Source organism: Lepidochelys olivacea (assembly GCF_965140295.1).
Source record: "Lepidochelys olivacea isolate rLepOli2 genome assembly, chromosome: 11".
NCBI classification, from domain to species: domain Eukaryota; kingdom Metazoa; phylum Chordata; order Testudines; family Cheloniidae; genus Lepidochelys; species Lepidochelys olivacea.
This window is the reverse complement of record NC_140421.1, coordinates 18,749,051-18,764,994: the sequence shown is the minus strand read 5'-3', so window position 1 is coordinate 18,764,994 and position 15,944 is coordinate 18,749,051. Positions and strand designations below refer to the sequence as shown.

At 41.0% G+C, this 15,944-nt stretch overlaps 1 protein-coding gene across 2 annotated transcripts in view; it reads left to right on the top strand.

Moving 5' to 3' along the window:
• ZRANB3 (zinc finger RANBP2-type containing 3) overlaps positions 1-15,944 on the top strand; it is a 128,095-nt gene that overhangs the window by 21,781 nt on the left and 90,370 nt on the right. For both annotated transcript variants that reach the window (XM_084642980.1, XM_084642979.1), the window contains exon 3: positions 15,602-15,620. In XM_084642980.1, coding sequence (XP_084499106.1) covers positions 15,602-15,620 — 19 coding nt within the window. The remainder of the gene's footprint in view (positions 1-15,601; positions 15,621-15,944) is intronic.

The following is a 15,944-nucleotide window of genomic DNA, read 5'->3' as shown; positions in this document are numbered from 1 at the left end:
CATAGACCTCTCTTCCTGGTGTTGGTATGAATCTGTCTTGCGTTCTCTCTCATAGTTTCCTGTACATGATCCCCATTTTTCCTTAGGCTTCAATCCCTGGCTATCTCAGTCATCAATTCTTCTTTCTGGAGGGACTGTCTTTTCTTTTAGTCTTCCTTCATGTTTATGAAGAACTCCATAGACATGATGATCATGACTGCTAAATTTCTAGTTTCTAGATCACTGGTCTGAATCCACTAGTTTCCACATCAAAAGATAAGTCACCCAACAGTCATAACGTATGTGAAATAAGTGGATATTGGTCTACTTCATAAAAATTACCCCACTTGGTGAACTACATAGTCTCAGAAACCACGGATTGAATGGGTGTAGAGAATGAACTGTTAACTCTTGCTATTAAAGCTTAATCTTGAGTAGGGTTTAAAGATGTGTTGTTAGCTAACATTCTGAAGCCTAGTGTAGACTTTGTCACATGCTAAGCCTAGGCTTCAATTTGACCAGTTTAGCACGTTAGTATACGCTGCCTTGTCTACACTAGGCTTTTAGAATATTAGATGATCGTATTCTAACTAACACATGCGGCTGTGGAGGCAGTGTCTCCAGACTGAGGTTGAGGAACATTGGAGAGTCAGTGTATGATATTGCACAACCACTGTCTGTCTGTGCTGTAGCTCTTCTGTGAATGTGGCATGTCTCTAATGCTGCCAATCTGGAACATGTGATGTGTGCTAAATTCACTTTTAAAATACCTATGTAAATCAAGAGTAAACAATGCCTAATTTAAATCATTTGGAACTCTATTTTTAGTGGAGTAGCCCAGGTTATTTATGCAAAGAAGTCCTCTCACTTTGTTTTAGTTTTATGACTGCATACTGTGATTACTGACACAAATGTAATGGCTGCTTGCACACTTCTACATAAAAATATATTCAATTCACATACTTTAAATAATCATGGGTAAGATATTAGTACTAAAGTGTTGACTTGTGAGTAGGAGGCAAATTATGTGTTGTAGTGTTATATAAAACTGACTCACATGAGTGGGTGAGAATCCCAAGAATATCAGGACACCCACACGAGTGAAGGCAACATGTGAGCTTCCTCTGTACAGTATGTTTCCAACAGATTGCATAAGGCTTGTGTTTATTGAAGAAAACTGCATTATTTTTTCATAACCTTGGTGAAAAATCACTTTACTACTAGAACTTGTTAAAGTGCTTTTGCTTTAACAGCTTTTCTTTCAGAAATATCCTGTGACGGGGTGGGGCCAGATGGCTATAGGAGAGTAATAGAAGGCAGATATATTAGCCTCAGGCTAAGTAGGTCCCTTTTCCCTGGATAAGGAACAGGGAAGGTTCCAGAAGAATCAGGAACCTTCTAGAGACAATTAAGATTGGCTGCAGGTGTTCTAATCAGCCTATCAAGAAGCTGCTAGAATCAATTAAGGCAGGCTAATCAGGGCACCTGGGTTTTAAAAAGGAGGTCACTTCAGTTTGTGGTGTGCGTGTGAGGAGCTGGGAGCAAGAGGCACTAGGAGCTGAGCGTTTGAATGCAGACTGTTGGAGGACTGAGGTGTACAAGCATTATCAGACACCAGGAGGAAGGTCCTATGGTGAGGATAAAGAAGGTGTTGGGAGGAGGCCATGGGGAAGTAGCCCAGGGAGTTGTAGCTGTCACACAGCTGTTCCAGGAGGCACTCTAGACAGCTGCATTCCACAGGGCCCTGGGCTGGAACCTGGAGTAGATAGCGGGCCGGGTTCCCCCCCCAAACCTCCCAACTCCTCGTCAGACACAAGAGTCGTGTCAACCTGGACTGTGAATTCAGAAAAACAACCAAGCTGAGGGCTGCCGTGAAGCTCCAAGGCGAGCAAATCTGCCAAAAAGTGCAAGACCCACCAAGGTAAAGCAGGAACTTTGTCACAATACATACAAGTGTAGGGCTTCTGTTCTCCCAAAGTTACATAAAGCTCTTGATTTTTTTTAAAAAAAAATCAGTAAATAAAGTACTAAAATTAATCAGAAGCTTAATTTGGCTGTATAAATAGCTACATTAGGTTAAAACTTGATAAAGGCTATAAACATTCATTTATCAAGGGGACAGAAGCTAACTGTCCAGGTTTAGAAAGAAACTTCCTTCATAAGTGTGTTACTCTGCAGTTGTATATTATGGGGATTCTCGCAGTATCCCCTGTTGCATCAGGATCTAGCCACTGTCAGATAGGGCTAGATGGACCACAAGTCTACACCAATATAATTATTCGTATGCTTATAATATGATAAATTGTACAGTTAACTAGATACAGGTTGTACTGTATTATCTAATTTTGATTGTAAACCTGCAGGGACAGACATTGTGTGGTACCAAAAACAGAAACTGCTCTATTTAAGAAAAAAAAAAGACAAGACTCGTGCATTTGAGGCATAACGTTAACAGGCCAGAGTGCCGTAAATAGGTTAAATTCCTATAACTACCTACTAACCTGCAGATGTTAAGATACCTATGTATGTGGCATCTTTGCCACCCAATCTGTTTTCACAATGCTCACATTTATGAGACTACATTTGATGTATGCTGTTGTAAGGTACAGTCCAGTGTGGCAATGTGGCTACTGGGTCTCTAGTTAACTCACACACATGCCCAGGAGTTTCAAAATATCATTGCCTTTTTGGTGTCTGCTGTAGTAAGCCATTCTTTAACATAAATAGTTGGTTTGGCCCCCTTGAGTACCAGCAGTTGCTTCCCTGATTAGCAAGACTTCAGAAATAATTCCCTTTGCCTTTTCATACTCAGGCCTTTTCTGCACCTGAGGTCACAGAGCTAGGTTGTAGATTCCTTCCCTGTTCCTACCACCTGCTTGATTGATCCCAAGCCCAATCCAGTTCTCTCCAGGATTCAATGTCTGGACAGCCTGCCAGCACTTCCTGTTCTGTGCAGGTCACTCCCAGGGGTGAAAGTAAGTTAGAGGACTTACCGATACGCTGGAGTCCTGAGCAGGGGGCGTGGCCTCAACCGGAAAAGGTGTGGCCTTAACCGGAAGAGGCAGGGCCTTAAATCCCCAGGCCCTTTAAATCTTGATTTAAAGGGCCCAGGGCTCCATCTGTGGTAATGGCAGCTGGAGCTCCAGGGCCCTTTAAATCCCCGCCAGAGCCCCGCCACCTCTACCCCAGGGCTTCGGCAGCAGGGCTCAGGCAGAGATTTAAAGGGCTTGGGGCTCCAGCAGCCGCTACCGCCCAGGCCCTTTAAATCCCCCCGGAGCCCCCTGCTGCTACCCTAGGGCTTCGGTAGCAGGGCTCCAGTGAGTATTTAAAGGGCTGGGGCAGTAGCGGCGGCTGGAGCTCCAGGGCCCTTTAAATCCCTGCCACAGCCCCGCCACCACTAACTCAGGGCTTTAAATTGCCATCTGGGAAAGCCGGTCCCGTTACGGTGCACCGGCTCTTACCAGTATGCCGTACTGGGGCTACTGGCTTGCTTTCACCTCTGGTCACTCCTCACAGGGAACAGCCTAAATCCTGGCATGCTGCCATCTTCTTGGCTCTTCAGATTGAGCTACATGCTCCCCTTTTATCCTATAGCCTTGTCACATGACTGTCAACTGACTTTCCCTCTCCCTATTTCCCATCAGGGTTTGCTTCAGCTTGGTCACGTGATCCTTCTAGGGAATTCAACACCCAAAATACCTGGTCTTACAGGCTCAGAGTCTTGCAACAGGACTGGCTAACACTGGACTACAACTGTTTCTAAAGGAGATAGACTACTCTGTTACATATACAAAGAAAATATGAGCATGAAATTCTCATTTCCTTCCCCACTGAGCCATATTATAATGCAATAAGGCTGTAGGACAGGGGTGGGCAAACTTTTGGCCCAAGGGCCACATCTAGGTATGGAAATTGTATGGCGGGCCATGAATGCTCACAAAATTGGGGGTTGGAGTGCGGGGGGGTAAGGGCTCTGGGGTGGGGCCAGAAGTGAGGAGTTCAGGGTGCAGGAGGGGGCTCCGGGTTGGGGGTGAGGGCTATGGCTGGGGATGAGAGGTTGGGAGTACAGGAGAGTGCTCCAGGCTGGGATTGAGAGGTTTGGAGGGTGGGAGGGGGATCAGGAAAGGGGGTTGGGGTACGGGAGGGGGTCGGGGTGCAGGCTCCGGGCGGTACTTCCCTCAAGCAGCTCCTGGAAGCAGTGGTATGTCGCCGTTCCGGCTCCTGTGCGGAAGCGTGGCCAGGTGGTTCTCCGCGCTGCACTGTCCGCAGGTGCCGTCCCTGTAGCTCCCATTGGCTGCAGTTCCTGGCCACTGGGAGCTGCGGGGGCAGCGTGCGGAGCCTTTTGGCTGCCCCTACGCGTAGGAGCTGAAGGGGGAACATGCTGCTGCTTCCGGGAGCCGCACACAGCCATGGCACACGTGGAGCAGGGCAAGCCCCCGACCCCGCTCCCCAGCAGGAGCTCAAGGGCCAGATTAAAATGTCTGAAGCACCTCTTACTGTTAATCTACCGGATCACGATAGCATGTAAGGGGTAATTCTAAAATATGGACATCTTAATTTTAATAAATTTAGGTACTCTGATTTCCACTGCAAATGAAACTTTATTTTAGGGCTTTACTATTTTAATGTGAACTTTCCTCTTTTTTCTGTGTGTCTTCCTGCCTTCCCATTTCTTCTGTTCTTTCTTCTCAAGGGAACTCCCAGAGCTCTAAACTTACAAATAGTGTGGTGTACTCTGCCTGCGGAAAGGTGGGCCATCTCTATTTTGAAATGTAGTCTCCATACACAGGCCAGCACAGCCAAAAATGTGCAACTTTGCTTAGTGTTTCAACCGTTAGTACACGTGACTTACTCCACTCAACAAGCCTAGCTTGTATGACAGCAACCACGCTCCGAAACGACACTCGGGCAGCACAGAATGGTTGGATTAGCAGATGGAGAGTTACTGCATCCCTACTACATTATATCAGCAGTCCTCAAGCTTCAACCATATCCCCTGGCAGGCCAGCTAGCTTGAGCTTTCAGCACCACCGAACTCATGCTAGAGATTTTTGTGTGTGGATGAGAGTTGGGTTAGGGGAAAAACTTGAGTTATAGCTCCTGCTCACGGTGCAGTGAAGACAAGTCTTCAGTCTGCTTCTGGGGATAAATTGATGAAAGGTATATTTTATAAACTGTGTGGCATTCTTCCACTTGGGTAGGGGAAAATTCATGATTCCAGGCTCAGTGCAAAGTCCTGTTTTTGGCCTTTGTAGGTTAAGCCATTCATAGGATCACCCTGATTGTAGAGGGTGTCTGTCTTCTCCTAAGAAACCATATAATTAGAAATATTTAAGCACTTGTAATGTGCTAGAGCATCATACAGAGCATGAAAGTAGACAAGGTTCCTACCTTAGGATCTTGGAATCTAAGAATGATACTATGAAAAGGGACACCAGATGCCTGTGTTGGGAGAGTAATCTCTCTCTAGTTGGCAAGAAAGCATGACATTCTTAAAGTTCGTTAGAAACCTTTTTAGTATTGCAAGATAATCCTGGATTATCTGGTTTCATAGCCTAATAAGGGCGCTGGTCATGTGGTTTAGCATGACCCCTTAAACTATATTGTCGCATGTATTTAGAGCAGGGTTTCAAACGCACAGTGATGGAGCTTAGAGAAACCTTAAGGGAAGGAAACATTTAAATGAGTTTGTGAGGGGAGAGATTAACCTTCGTTATAGTACCTATGTATCCACTTCAACGTCCTTGTGCACCTCTCTCTTTTCCCCACATACATGTACACTTGCCATGCTACCTGATCAGGCAGATCTTCCTTTTTAACTTTTGGTGTCTGTATTTTAATGGTGGACTTCAGACTTTGCTGCTTTATTCTAAAGTAAACACATTAAACAAAAATAACACTGTTGTCCCCCAAATCACTCTGCATGCCTTCTTTTATTAACTGAACTCCTGAGTGACATCACTGTGTATGGAGCCATTGCTTATCCTACCATTACAGTGGTACACCAGCATGTGCAGTAGGTTGGAGTGAGATTCTAATGCTTGTTGTTGGAATAACAGCCAACTTCTCAGACACGTGCACAGAGATTCCGGCACTAGTCACTGAATCGCTATGAAAGCAGATATAGCCTTAAAAATAATAATAAAAAAATCTTCCTTTTTTTCTTAAAAGACACTGAAGTTATTTATCATTGACCATAATGTTCTCAAAATGGTTGGACTGTATTACTAAAGAAGATGTGTGTCCAAGACCTCTAATATTGTTCTTCCTACTTTCCTGAAACTTTTGGTCATGTGGGCTGATCCTATAACAGGATATGAAACTGAGTGACTTATAGCTTGGATTTGCATTCTTGGATATCGTTATTATTAAGGTGTCATATGAACAGATGGGATATGAATGATGAAGCCTGGATTGAGTAACTACCAGTGCAGAGGAAATGACTAATTGAACTTCAAAGAACAAGAAGTCTGTCTTCTTGCAGTCAAAATATGTGAACTAGAAATACAGATTTGTACCTTCACATGTATCTGAAGATCTGTTTCTCCTATTTAGCATGAAATTTTGATTCTAGTGTTGGCAGCTAGTCTGAATACATTAACGTAGGAGATAGTGAAGTGAAAGCTTTTAGCTTAAACAGAGATTTCCCTTTAAAAAGATTATGTAATACTAAATAGAGGTCTTTAAGTCATAAAGCTATGATTTGTGTGTCTTATGAATTCTATATATTCAGTCTACAATGACAGGTGAGTGGCTATATTTTCCAATATCACTCCAAGTGATCATAAATTGGAGGCGTTTCAGTACAAAGCATTCAGTATACATGACTTCCACAGCATGGCTTAACTTTCCTTGTCCCAGACTCTACGGGACAAAATCATTTCTCAGATCTAGAGATCTCAAACTGTTGTTGCTATATTAGCTGTGCACAAATTTAAAATTCTGATTGTGTAACAATGAACAGTGTATTGGGGTTGAATCCTTTATCTGGGACCCCTGAGGCGCTGCAAGCAGGCTTCGGGGGTCTATCAAGCAGGCCCAGCATTAGACTTGCTGGGGCCCAGAGCGGAAAGCCAAAGCCCCACTGCATGGGTCTGAAGCCCTGGGGCCCATCATCCAGGGTTGAAGTCGAAGCCTGAGCAATGTAGCTTCATGGGGGCCCCGTGTGGTGTGGGGCCCCAGGCAGTTGCCCTGTTTGCTACCCCATAATGCTGGCCCTGGCAAAATATGCAGAAAAAACAGTTGTTGTGGCACACGTGGGTCATGGAGGTTTTTATAGCATGTTGACGGGGGCCTCAAAAAGAAAAAAGGTGAGAACGCCTGCTTTAAATTATTTTTAGCTGTAATCTAATCAAAATATATTCTGTTCCCAATCTTTTATTAGTTCAATGCTAGAAAATTAGATTTCTCATAATATATGGTTATCTATTTTCCTCTCTCTTTTTTAGAATCTCATCTGAAGTGTCAGATCAAAACTTCAATTTAAGATTGAGCCTAAATCAGCAGTTTTCAGACTACAGTAGAATCTCAGAGTTATAAACACCCTCAGGAATGGAGGTTGTTCATAACTCTGAAATCTTCATAACTCTCTGAATAAAACGTTACGGTTGTTCTTTCAAAAAGTTTACACCTGAACATTGACTTAATAGAGGTTTGAAACTTTACTATGCAGAAGAAAAATGCTGCTTTTGAACCATCTTAATTTAAATGAAACAAGCACAGAAACAGTTTCCTTATCTTGTCAAATCTTTTTTAAACTTTCCCTTTATTTTTTTAGTAGTTTACATTTAATACAGTACTGTACTGTATTTGCCTTTTAAAAAAAAAAAAGGTCTCTGCTGCTGCCTGATTGCATACTTCCAGTTCCAAATGAGGTGTGTGGTTGACCAGTCAGTTCGTAACTCTGGTGTTCATAACTCTGAGATTCTACTGTAGTTTTCAAAATCAGCAACCTACTGGTGACTTGTGGATCTGCACCTGTTCATATTCAAGCAGTGATGCATCCTGTTATTTGTAGCCTAATGCAGCACTCAGGGATTTAAACACTTTTCTGAGCCATTAACCAGAGTTTAGAGAAGCACTCTTGTGCACCAGGTTCATGCTATTCTTCGGCCAGTGTGTCTTTGGTCAAATATGCAGATGACTCCAAAAGTAGATTGCTAGTGCAAACACAGGAGGACAAAACCAAATTACGTGTGACATTAAAAAAAGAGAGAGACACAAAAAGAGAGAGAGAGAGCTTTAGCAAAATAGGAATATGTCATTGTAAAACCACAAACATTTGCAGCAGGATTCTGTATGAGGTCTGTATGAGAGGTTATACAAACCCCACACTGGAGAAGATGGGATTAAGGAACATTTGCTCCAGAAACCTGTGGTCCTTACCGGTATCTCATGCTATGCTATTAAATATGCTATATAGAGGTCTCATATTATTAACACTGCATTACTAAAATTTCATTACCCTCACATTTATAGTATAGTATCTACTATACTGTGAAAAGAAAAGGAGTACTTGTGGCACCTTAGAGACTAACCAATTTATTTGAGCATAAGTTTTTGTGAGCTACAGCTCACTTCATCGGATGCATACTGTGGAAAGTATAAAGATCTTTTTATACACACAAAGCATGAAAAAATGGGTGTTTACCACTACAAAAGGTTTTCTCTCCCCCCACCCCACTCTCCTGCTGGTAATAGCTTATCTAAAGTGATCACTCTCCTTACAATGTTTATGATAATCAAGGTGGGCCTTTTCCAGGACAAATCCAGGGTTTAACAAGAATGTCTGCAGAGGGGGGGTAGGAAAAAACAAGGGGAAATAGTATAATGACTTAGCCACTCCCAGTCTCTATTCAAGCCTAAGTTAATTGTATCCAATTTGCAAATGAATTCCAATTCAACAGTCTCTCACTGGAGTCTGGTTTTGAAGTTTTTTTGTTGTAATATTGCAACTTTCATGTCTGTAATCACGTGACCACAGAGATTGAAGTGTTCTCCGACTGGTTTATGAATGTTATAATTCTTGACATCTGATTTGTGTCCATTTATTCTTTTACGTAGAGACTGTCCAGTTTGACCACTGTACATGGCAGAGGGGCATTGCTGGCACATGATGGCATATATCACATTGGTGGATGTGCAGGTGAACGAGCCTCTGATAGTGTGGCTATCATGCACGTTGATTATCATACACATTGTAAGGAGAGTGATCACTTTAGATAAGCTATTACCAACAGGAGAGTGGGTTTGTGTGTGTGGGGGGGGGGGGGAGAAAACCTGTATTTGTGCTGGAAATGGCCCAACTTGATTATCATACACATTGTAAGGAGAGTGATCACTTTAGATAAGCTATTACCAGCAGGAGAGTGGGGTGGGGGGAGAGAAAACCTTTTGTAGTGGTAAACACCCATTTTTTCATGCTTTATGTGTATAAAAAGATCTTCTATGCTGTCCACAGTATGCATCCGATGAAGTGAGCTGTAGCTCACAAAAGCTTATGCTCAAATAAATTGGTTAGTCTCTAAGGTGCCACAAGTCCTCCTTTTCTTTTTGCGAATACAGACTAACACAGCTGTTACTCTGAATACTATACTGTGGAGTATTGTAAAATTACTATACTGCACTTGTCAGCATAAATGGGTAAGGAACAGTTTTGTGATGTAGTATCATAAATTTTCTTTATTACATTTGGTTAGTAATTCATAAGAGTTGATAAACTGTACTGAATCATTAATGCAGATTATTAGCTAAATTCTGTTGTTCTGTTGTGTAGCACTACTGTGCATTCATAAACACGTTTCTTGTTCTGCTCTAGATTCCACTGTTAATTAGTGGATCATTCCTCTCCTGGTGTATGTGGGTTATAAAGTTTTGATATCTTTTACAATGAAATATACTATATAGGTGCAAGATATTGTTCACTGAGATTTGAAATGGCTAGTTGTTTCAGAATGCATGCTTGTTCTGCAACTAATTGTTTTGCTCATTTTCTGAATCCATGTAGTCAGTATAAAAAAGAAAATCAGAGTTGCCCAACAGAGACTGCCACAGCATGAGAATTAATTAGAATGTGTGTACTGGTCTTATAAATGGATGATTAATGTACAGAAGCAATTTTGGAAAGAAGTTATTAAAATGAAGATTTACTTTATAAATCCTATGGTCAAACTACATAAACTTCAGTCCAAGCAATTAACAATCAATATGACATGGACAACATTAATCACTAATTTTTAAGTGAATGAAAACTGAACTGATGTTAACATTAAGACAGAACTGTGTATTAGCTGACAAGCAAATAAACATGCTTTCTAAGTGCATATTAAACACTCTATTGGGCAGACAGTGAACTTCTATTAAAACAAAAGATTCTCTCCTAGCCTCAGTTTTTGTTACTCTATATTTAATGTATAAAATGAAAAATCTTTAAGGCCCGTAGACATGTCCAGCAGTTAAAATCAAATTTTTTCCAAAGCTATGACTGGTATATTGCTTGCTCAACATGAAAAATCTTTAAACACTGCTTAGACAATATATTTCTGTTGATGGCTCTAAGAAAAGTAATGGAGCTGAATTCTACGTTGGCAGGGTGCATCTTATTGTGCATTAAAGAAACTTGTAAGTCAGTGGGACTGCCAGGATCATTAGTCGTTTAAAGGTGGAATGGTGACTGTTTCATGTGCAGAAAGAATGTGCTTCTGATGCCAGTTTCCTCAAGGAATACCTTTCTTATTTTTACCTGACACTTAAGACTAGGTTTGCATTTTAAAAAGAGGGTTTCAATATCATAGTATAGAATGTGCATATTTCTCAATAATGCATTCTACATTCATTCTGAGCCTCAAGATTGCTTATGATATGTGCACATGAAGAATATTCAAAAATCCTTCTGAGGGCTTGTCTGAACTGGCGAAGTGCATTAGAGGGGTGTGCTTTGGAAAGTGCTATAACTACCCCATATAGATCTTGCTGGCCTTTAACACAAACTAGGTACCATTTTAGAGCATGCCAGCAGAGTTTATGTGGGGCTGTTAGAGAGGTGTGATTTGTAAAGTGCTCCAGTACATTTTGCCAATACTGTGTAGACAAGCCCTGAGTATTGCATTCAAATATGAAACACAAAAATAAAAAAAATAGCGTGGCTACTAGGGTTGCCAATTCTCCAAGATTGGCCTGGAGTCTCCCAGAATTGGCATTGATCTCCTGGTGACTATTGAAAGCAACCCAGGAGATTTTAATAGGATATTTAAAGAAAATGACATTACGTCATGTTGGGGGAAAAAAATATCTCCCGGAATAGCTTCAGTCAGAGTTGGCAACCCGAGTGGATACACATCTTTGTATAGAATCAGTACCCTCTTAATTAATACTCCTGAGTTCCAAATCAGGAGAGTGTAGTAATATGGGAGATTTCCTTAGAAAACGTAAACTTTCTAAAACTTGATATCAAGTATTAGACACACATTTACCAGTGTGTAGGCATCAGTTACTGGAAAATATCATTTATGAGAAATGGAACCAGGAACTGAATTGAAACTTTGGGTTATAATCTATCAACAAGTTTTGTGTGTATATGCATTATAAGCGGGGTTAACAGCACCACCTATTAATGTTACCCAACAGTTCCCATTATACGATTGTTTTCAATTACATACAACTCTGACAACCTTTAACTGTTCAGGCTGAAATTTTCCAGATGGGGTGTCTTCTGGCTGATTGATTGATTTTGAGGATGGGGGGTAAGAGGGGGAAGGTTTTCATCCAACATGGTTTTAGCCATTTCTGAGAGCAAGGCGAGGGAAAAGTATGTTTTCCTCATGGTTTTTAAAAAAAAAAAAAAAGTGTCAGTTTTTTCTTTGGAAATCTCTAGCACCCCCAGGAGTTGGAACAGGGGCTTACATTTTACAGAAGAGTAGTCTTTGCATCAGAGATAATATGCCTTTTGCCATTGCCATGAAAATCTGACCAATTTGGCTCAATTATAACCCTTTGAAAAAAATCAGTTTACACATGCTCAGTACAGACTGGCTAGAGATTGGCAGTTAAATTCCCCAAAGAGTCTGTCTCCATTGGGCATGCTACAGCCTAGGGCTGCTGGATGCTGTACAAAACTTTCCCTGCAATTGCTGCTTTGAGTCAGTCTGGAATCAGGCACCAGACCTGCGAGCAGGCAGCCTGTCTCTCCTGTGCCCTTAGTGTTCAACCAGGCAGCCTGGAGGAGGCAGCTGCACAGTTAAAATGCAGAGGGAAGAACAGCTGGGACAAAGGGGGCCTAGGGAGTAGCTTGGCACTAGGTTCCAGCTCTGCCAATGACCCGTGTGAGTATCGTTAGCATGCTACTTGGAATTTCTGGGGTGTGTGGTTCAGTTCACTTCTAAAAACCCTAAAATTACACACAATGCCTGAAAAATTTACTAACTATATATTAGTTGGACAACCAAATCTAATTGTCAGATAACAAAAGCCCAAAGGTCAGAGGCCCCACCACTGAGGTCCAGGTGCAACTATTTGTCAATCCTAATTAGGGATGTAAATATTGTTTAAAAAGTTAACCATTTAAACAATTAAAATTGTCATTTAACTGGTTAACTGATTAAAGAGAATGGGGCTGCTCTGGCCAGCTGGCACGGGGCTGTGGGTTAACGGTTAGGGTGGTTAACGGTAAGACTGATGTTTACCGGGTAATCGTTTAACTGCTTAATATTTTACATCCCTAATCCTAATAACTTCTAGGAATTCAGAGTGTGCTGATATTTATACCAGGATGTTGCTGCAGAGCCTGCTTGGGGCCTTCATCTTCCAGACTGATCTGTGGTGCAGAGGTATTTTGATAAATCGAAAGCTCCACCACCTTCAGTGCTTCTGCAGGACAGAAAGTTTGTCTCTTCTCCCTTGTGTAGAGTGTCTCCTGACCAACCCCTGCAACAAACCCATTGCCAACTCTGTCTGTATATCTATTCAAGGGACACCATTATAGGACCCAACCACATCAGCCACGCCATCAAGGGCTCGTTCACCTGCACATCTACCAATGTGATATATGCCATCATGTGCCAGCAATGCCCCTCTGCCATGTACATTGGCAGAGCAGACAGTCTCTATGCAAAAGAATAAATGGACACAAATCAGACATCAAGAATTGTAACATTCAAAAATCAGTAAGAGAGCACTTCAGTCTCTCTGGACACTCAATAACAGACTTAAGTCGCCATTCTTCAACAACAAAACTTCAAAAACAGACTTCAGCGAGAAACTGCAGAACTGGTATTTGCAAACTTGACACCATCAAATTAGGCCTGAATAAAGATTGGGAGTGGCTGGGTCACTACAAAAAATAATTTTTCCCTCTGTTGATACTCACACCTTCTTGTCAACTGTTGGGAATGGGCCGCATCCACTTTGATTGAATTGGCCGCGTTAGCACTACAAAAGTAATTTTCCCTCTGTTGATATTCACCCCTTCTTTTCAACTGTTGGGAATGGGCTACCTCCACCCTAACTGAATTGTCCTCATTAGCACTGATCCCCCACTTGGTAAGGCAACTCCCATCTTTTCATGGGCTGTATATTTATACCTGCTTACTGTATTTTCCACCTGCATCTGATGAAGTGGGTTATATCCCACAAAAGCTTATGCCCAAATAAATTTGTTAGTCTCTAAGGTGCCACAAGGACTCCTCATTGTTTTTACTGATACAGACTAACATGGCTACCCCTCTGAAACCAGTCTCCTGATTATTACACATATACAAGATGAAAACCCATACTTGTCACACAGGTATAATTCGTAAAGTGTAAAAAAGTTGAAAATGGCTGAGAACTTAAAAATTGGGTGGTAACAGACCACAAATTCCAGTGATTATTGAACCTGGTGATATTCTAAGTAACAAGAACTCTCACCCATGCTTGTAGCTATTTCCATTGCTTCACACTGACTCAGCAGACATTTTAGGTTTCAGAGTGACAATCCTGGAATTTTATTATGAAGATGGAGGGAGGGGATAGTTTCCAGGACACTCTCCCCCTCCTGTTAGCTGTTGTGAGAGAACCTAAGGCCTGTTCTACACTAGAAAATTAGATCAGTTTAACTGCATTAGTCAGGGGTATGAAAAATCCATATCCCTGGTCGGCATTGTTAAACTGACCTTAGTCTCCATATAGATAGTGCAAGGTCCATGGAAGAATTCTTCCATTGACCTAGCTACCACCTTTTGGGGAGGTGGATTATCTGTGCAGATGGGAGAATCCCTCTCATCGGGGTAGGTAGTGTCTGAACTGTAGCATTTTAAGTGTAGGCAAGCCCTCAGTAAACTAAGAAAGTAAAGAGTCCTTCTTAGCCTTTGTTTCAGCTCCAGTGCCTTCCTTTGCAACTGCTCATAGTATTTTACAACAACCATGTGAAACTGATAGAATTCTTGTTTATTTTCAAACATGGTTCACAATAGTGAACTGTAAAACCGACCAGTGTTGTTAATTTCATTCTGTGGCTTGGAAAAACCCTGAGAATCCACAGAGATGCTGGGGCAATCTTTCTCCAGTCTTGGAAAGATGCAGCTGTATTTCATCACATCTGAAAGTTATCTCTGCCGCTGTGACTTATTTTCACTTGTTAAATGAAATTTAATTTTGCAGAATTTAGTTATCTTAGTCCCCCCATGCTTGGCAGGCACATAGGGAGTGGACATTCCAAGACAGGAATCTAAATTATATATGGACACAGTCCTAATAGTAGCATATCATTTAATATTATAAGCAAACAAACAATCAGTTTAGTGAAGTAACTAACATCAGACATCTCTGTCAAACATGATGGGTAGAGGCAGTTAAGGACATTGGCCAATGTGTCAATTGAGAGCAATATGAAATAGCTGTAATTTTATCATTCATTATTTTGTACTATATGTCTCAAAATCTGAAATTGCTGTGTACTATCACACACAACCTGGGATTGCAACAACATGCATATATTCCGAACAAGTATTGTAGGATGTACTGTTTCTCACTGCAATCTGGAAGCTAGTACTGGTCTTACTGAGAATAACACTAGACGGATAAATTCTGAAATGGAAAAATTCCAGTTGATATACATTATAACATGTATAAAGATAAGATTTGTTTGTGGAAGATGGAAGTAGAAGTCAACTTCTGTTTCTACTGTAAAAGTGGCTGGAGGAAACTTCAGAACAAGTAATTACTCCTATTCACAGCTATCTGATTTTTCTGACAGCTAGATATATAATATGTAGCTGAAGGGGTGGATAACATTGCTTCATCCTCTGTGAAAAACGGTACAATAGAAGATACAAAGCTTCTGATGAACATGTAGATGGATATCACATTTAATGTAATGCTAGATTGGACCTGATTTAATACCTTGTTCTAAACTCTAGCATAAATATGTTTTTAGAAGAGTTAACATTCTGGTAGTATTTATTACAGTATTCAATCTATTTCTGGTGAGTTTCAATCATAATGCAGATGACAATAAAACTAGCTTTTGTTCTTAATCTATCAAGCTATTAGTCTGTGTTTTAATCATTAAAATGAATCTGTAGATAAATGCAATTTTAATTATTTTATCTGTTGCATTTACTGAAACATTTCCCTTTTTTGCATCTAGGTGTATGATAGCTGATGAGGTAAGTTATTTTCCATCTTCCTATCTAATATCATTTATATTACTGTTGACTTTGTTGAGAATGTCTCTTTTTTGGGGGAAGGGGAGGGGTGGGCTAGGAATGAGAGAGGCATTATTATAATGCTCATTAGATTCAATGAAGCTATCTAAGTAAGGAAGTGAAAGTTGAGATTGTGACTGCCTGGTTTAAAAGCAGATTTGAACAACTTGTTTTTAAAGATCAATTTTAATTGCTTGTTATGGATGTTAAAGCTCCTCTCCTGAAAAATCCTTAAAATATTAACTTTACTTATACATTAGTTTTAAGAATTCTGTCACTGTGTAG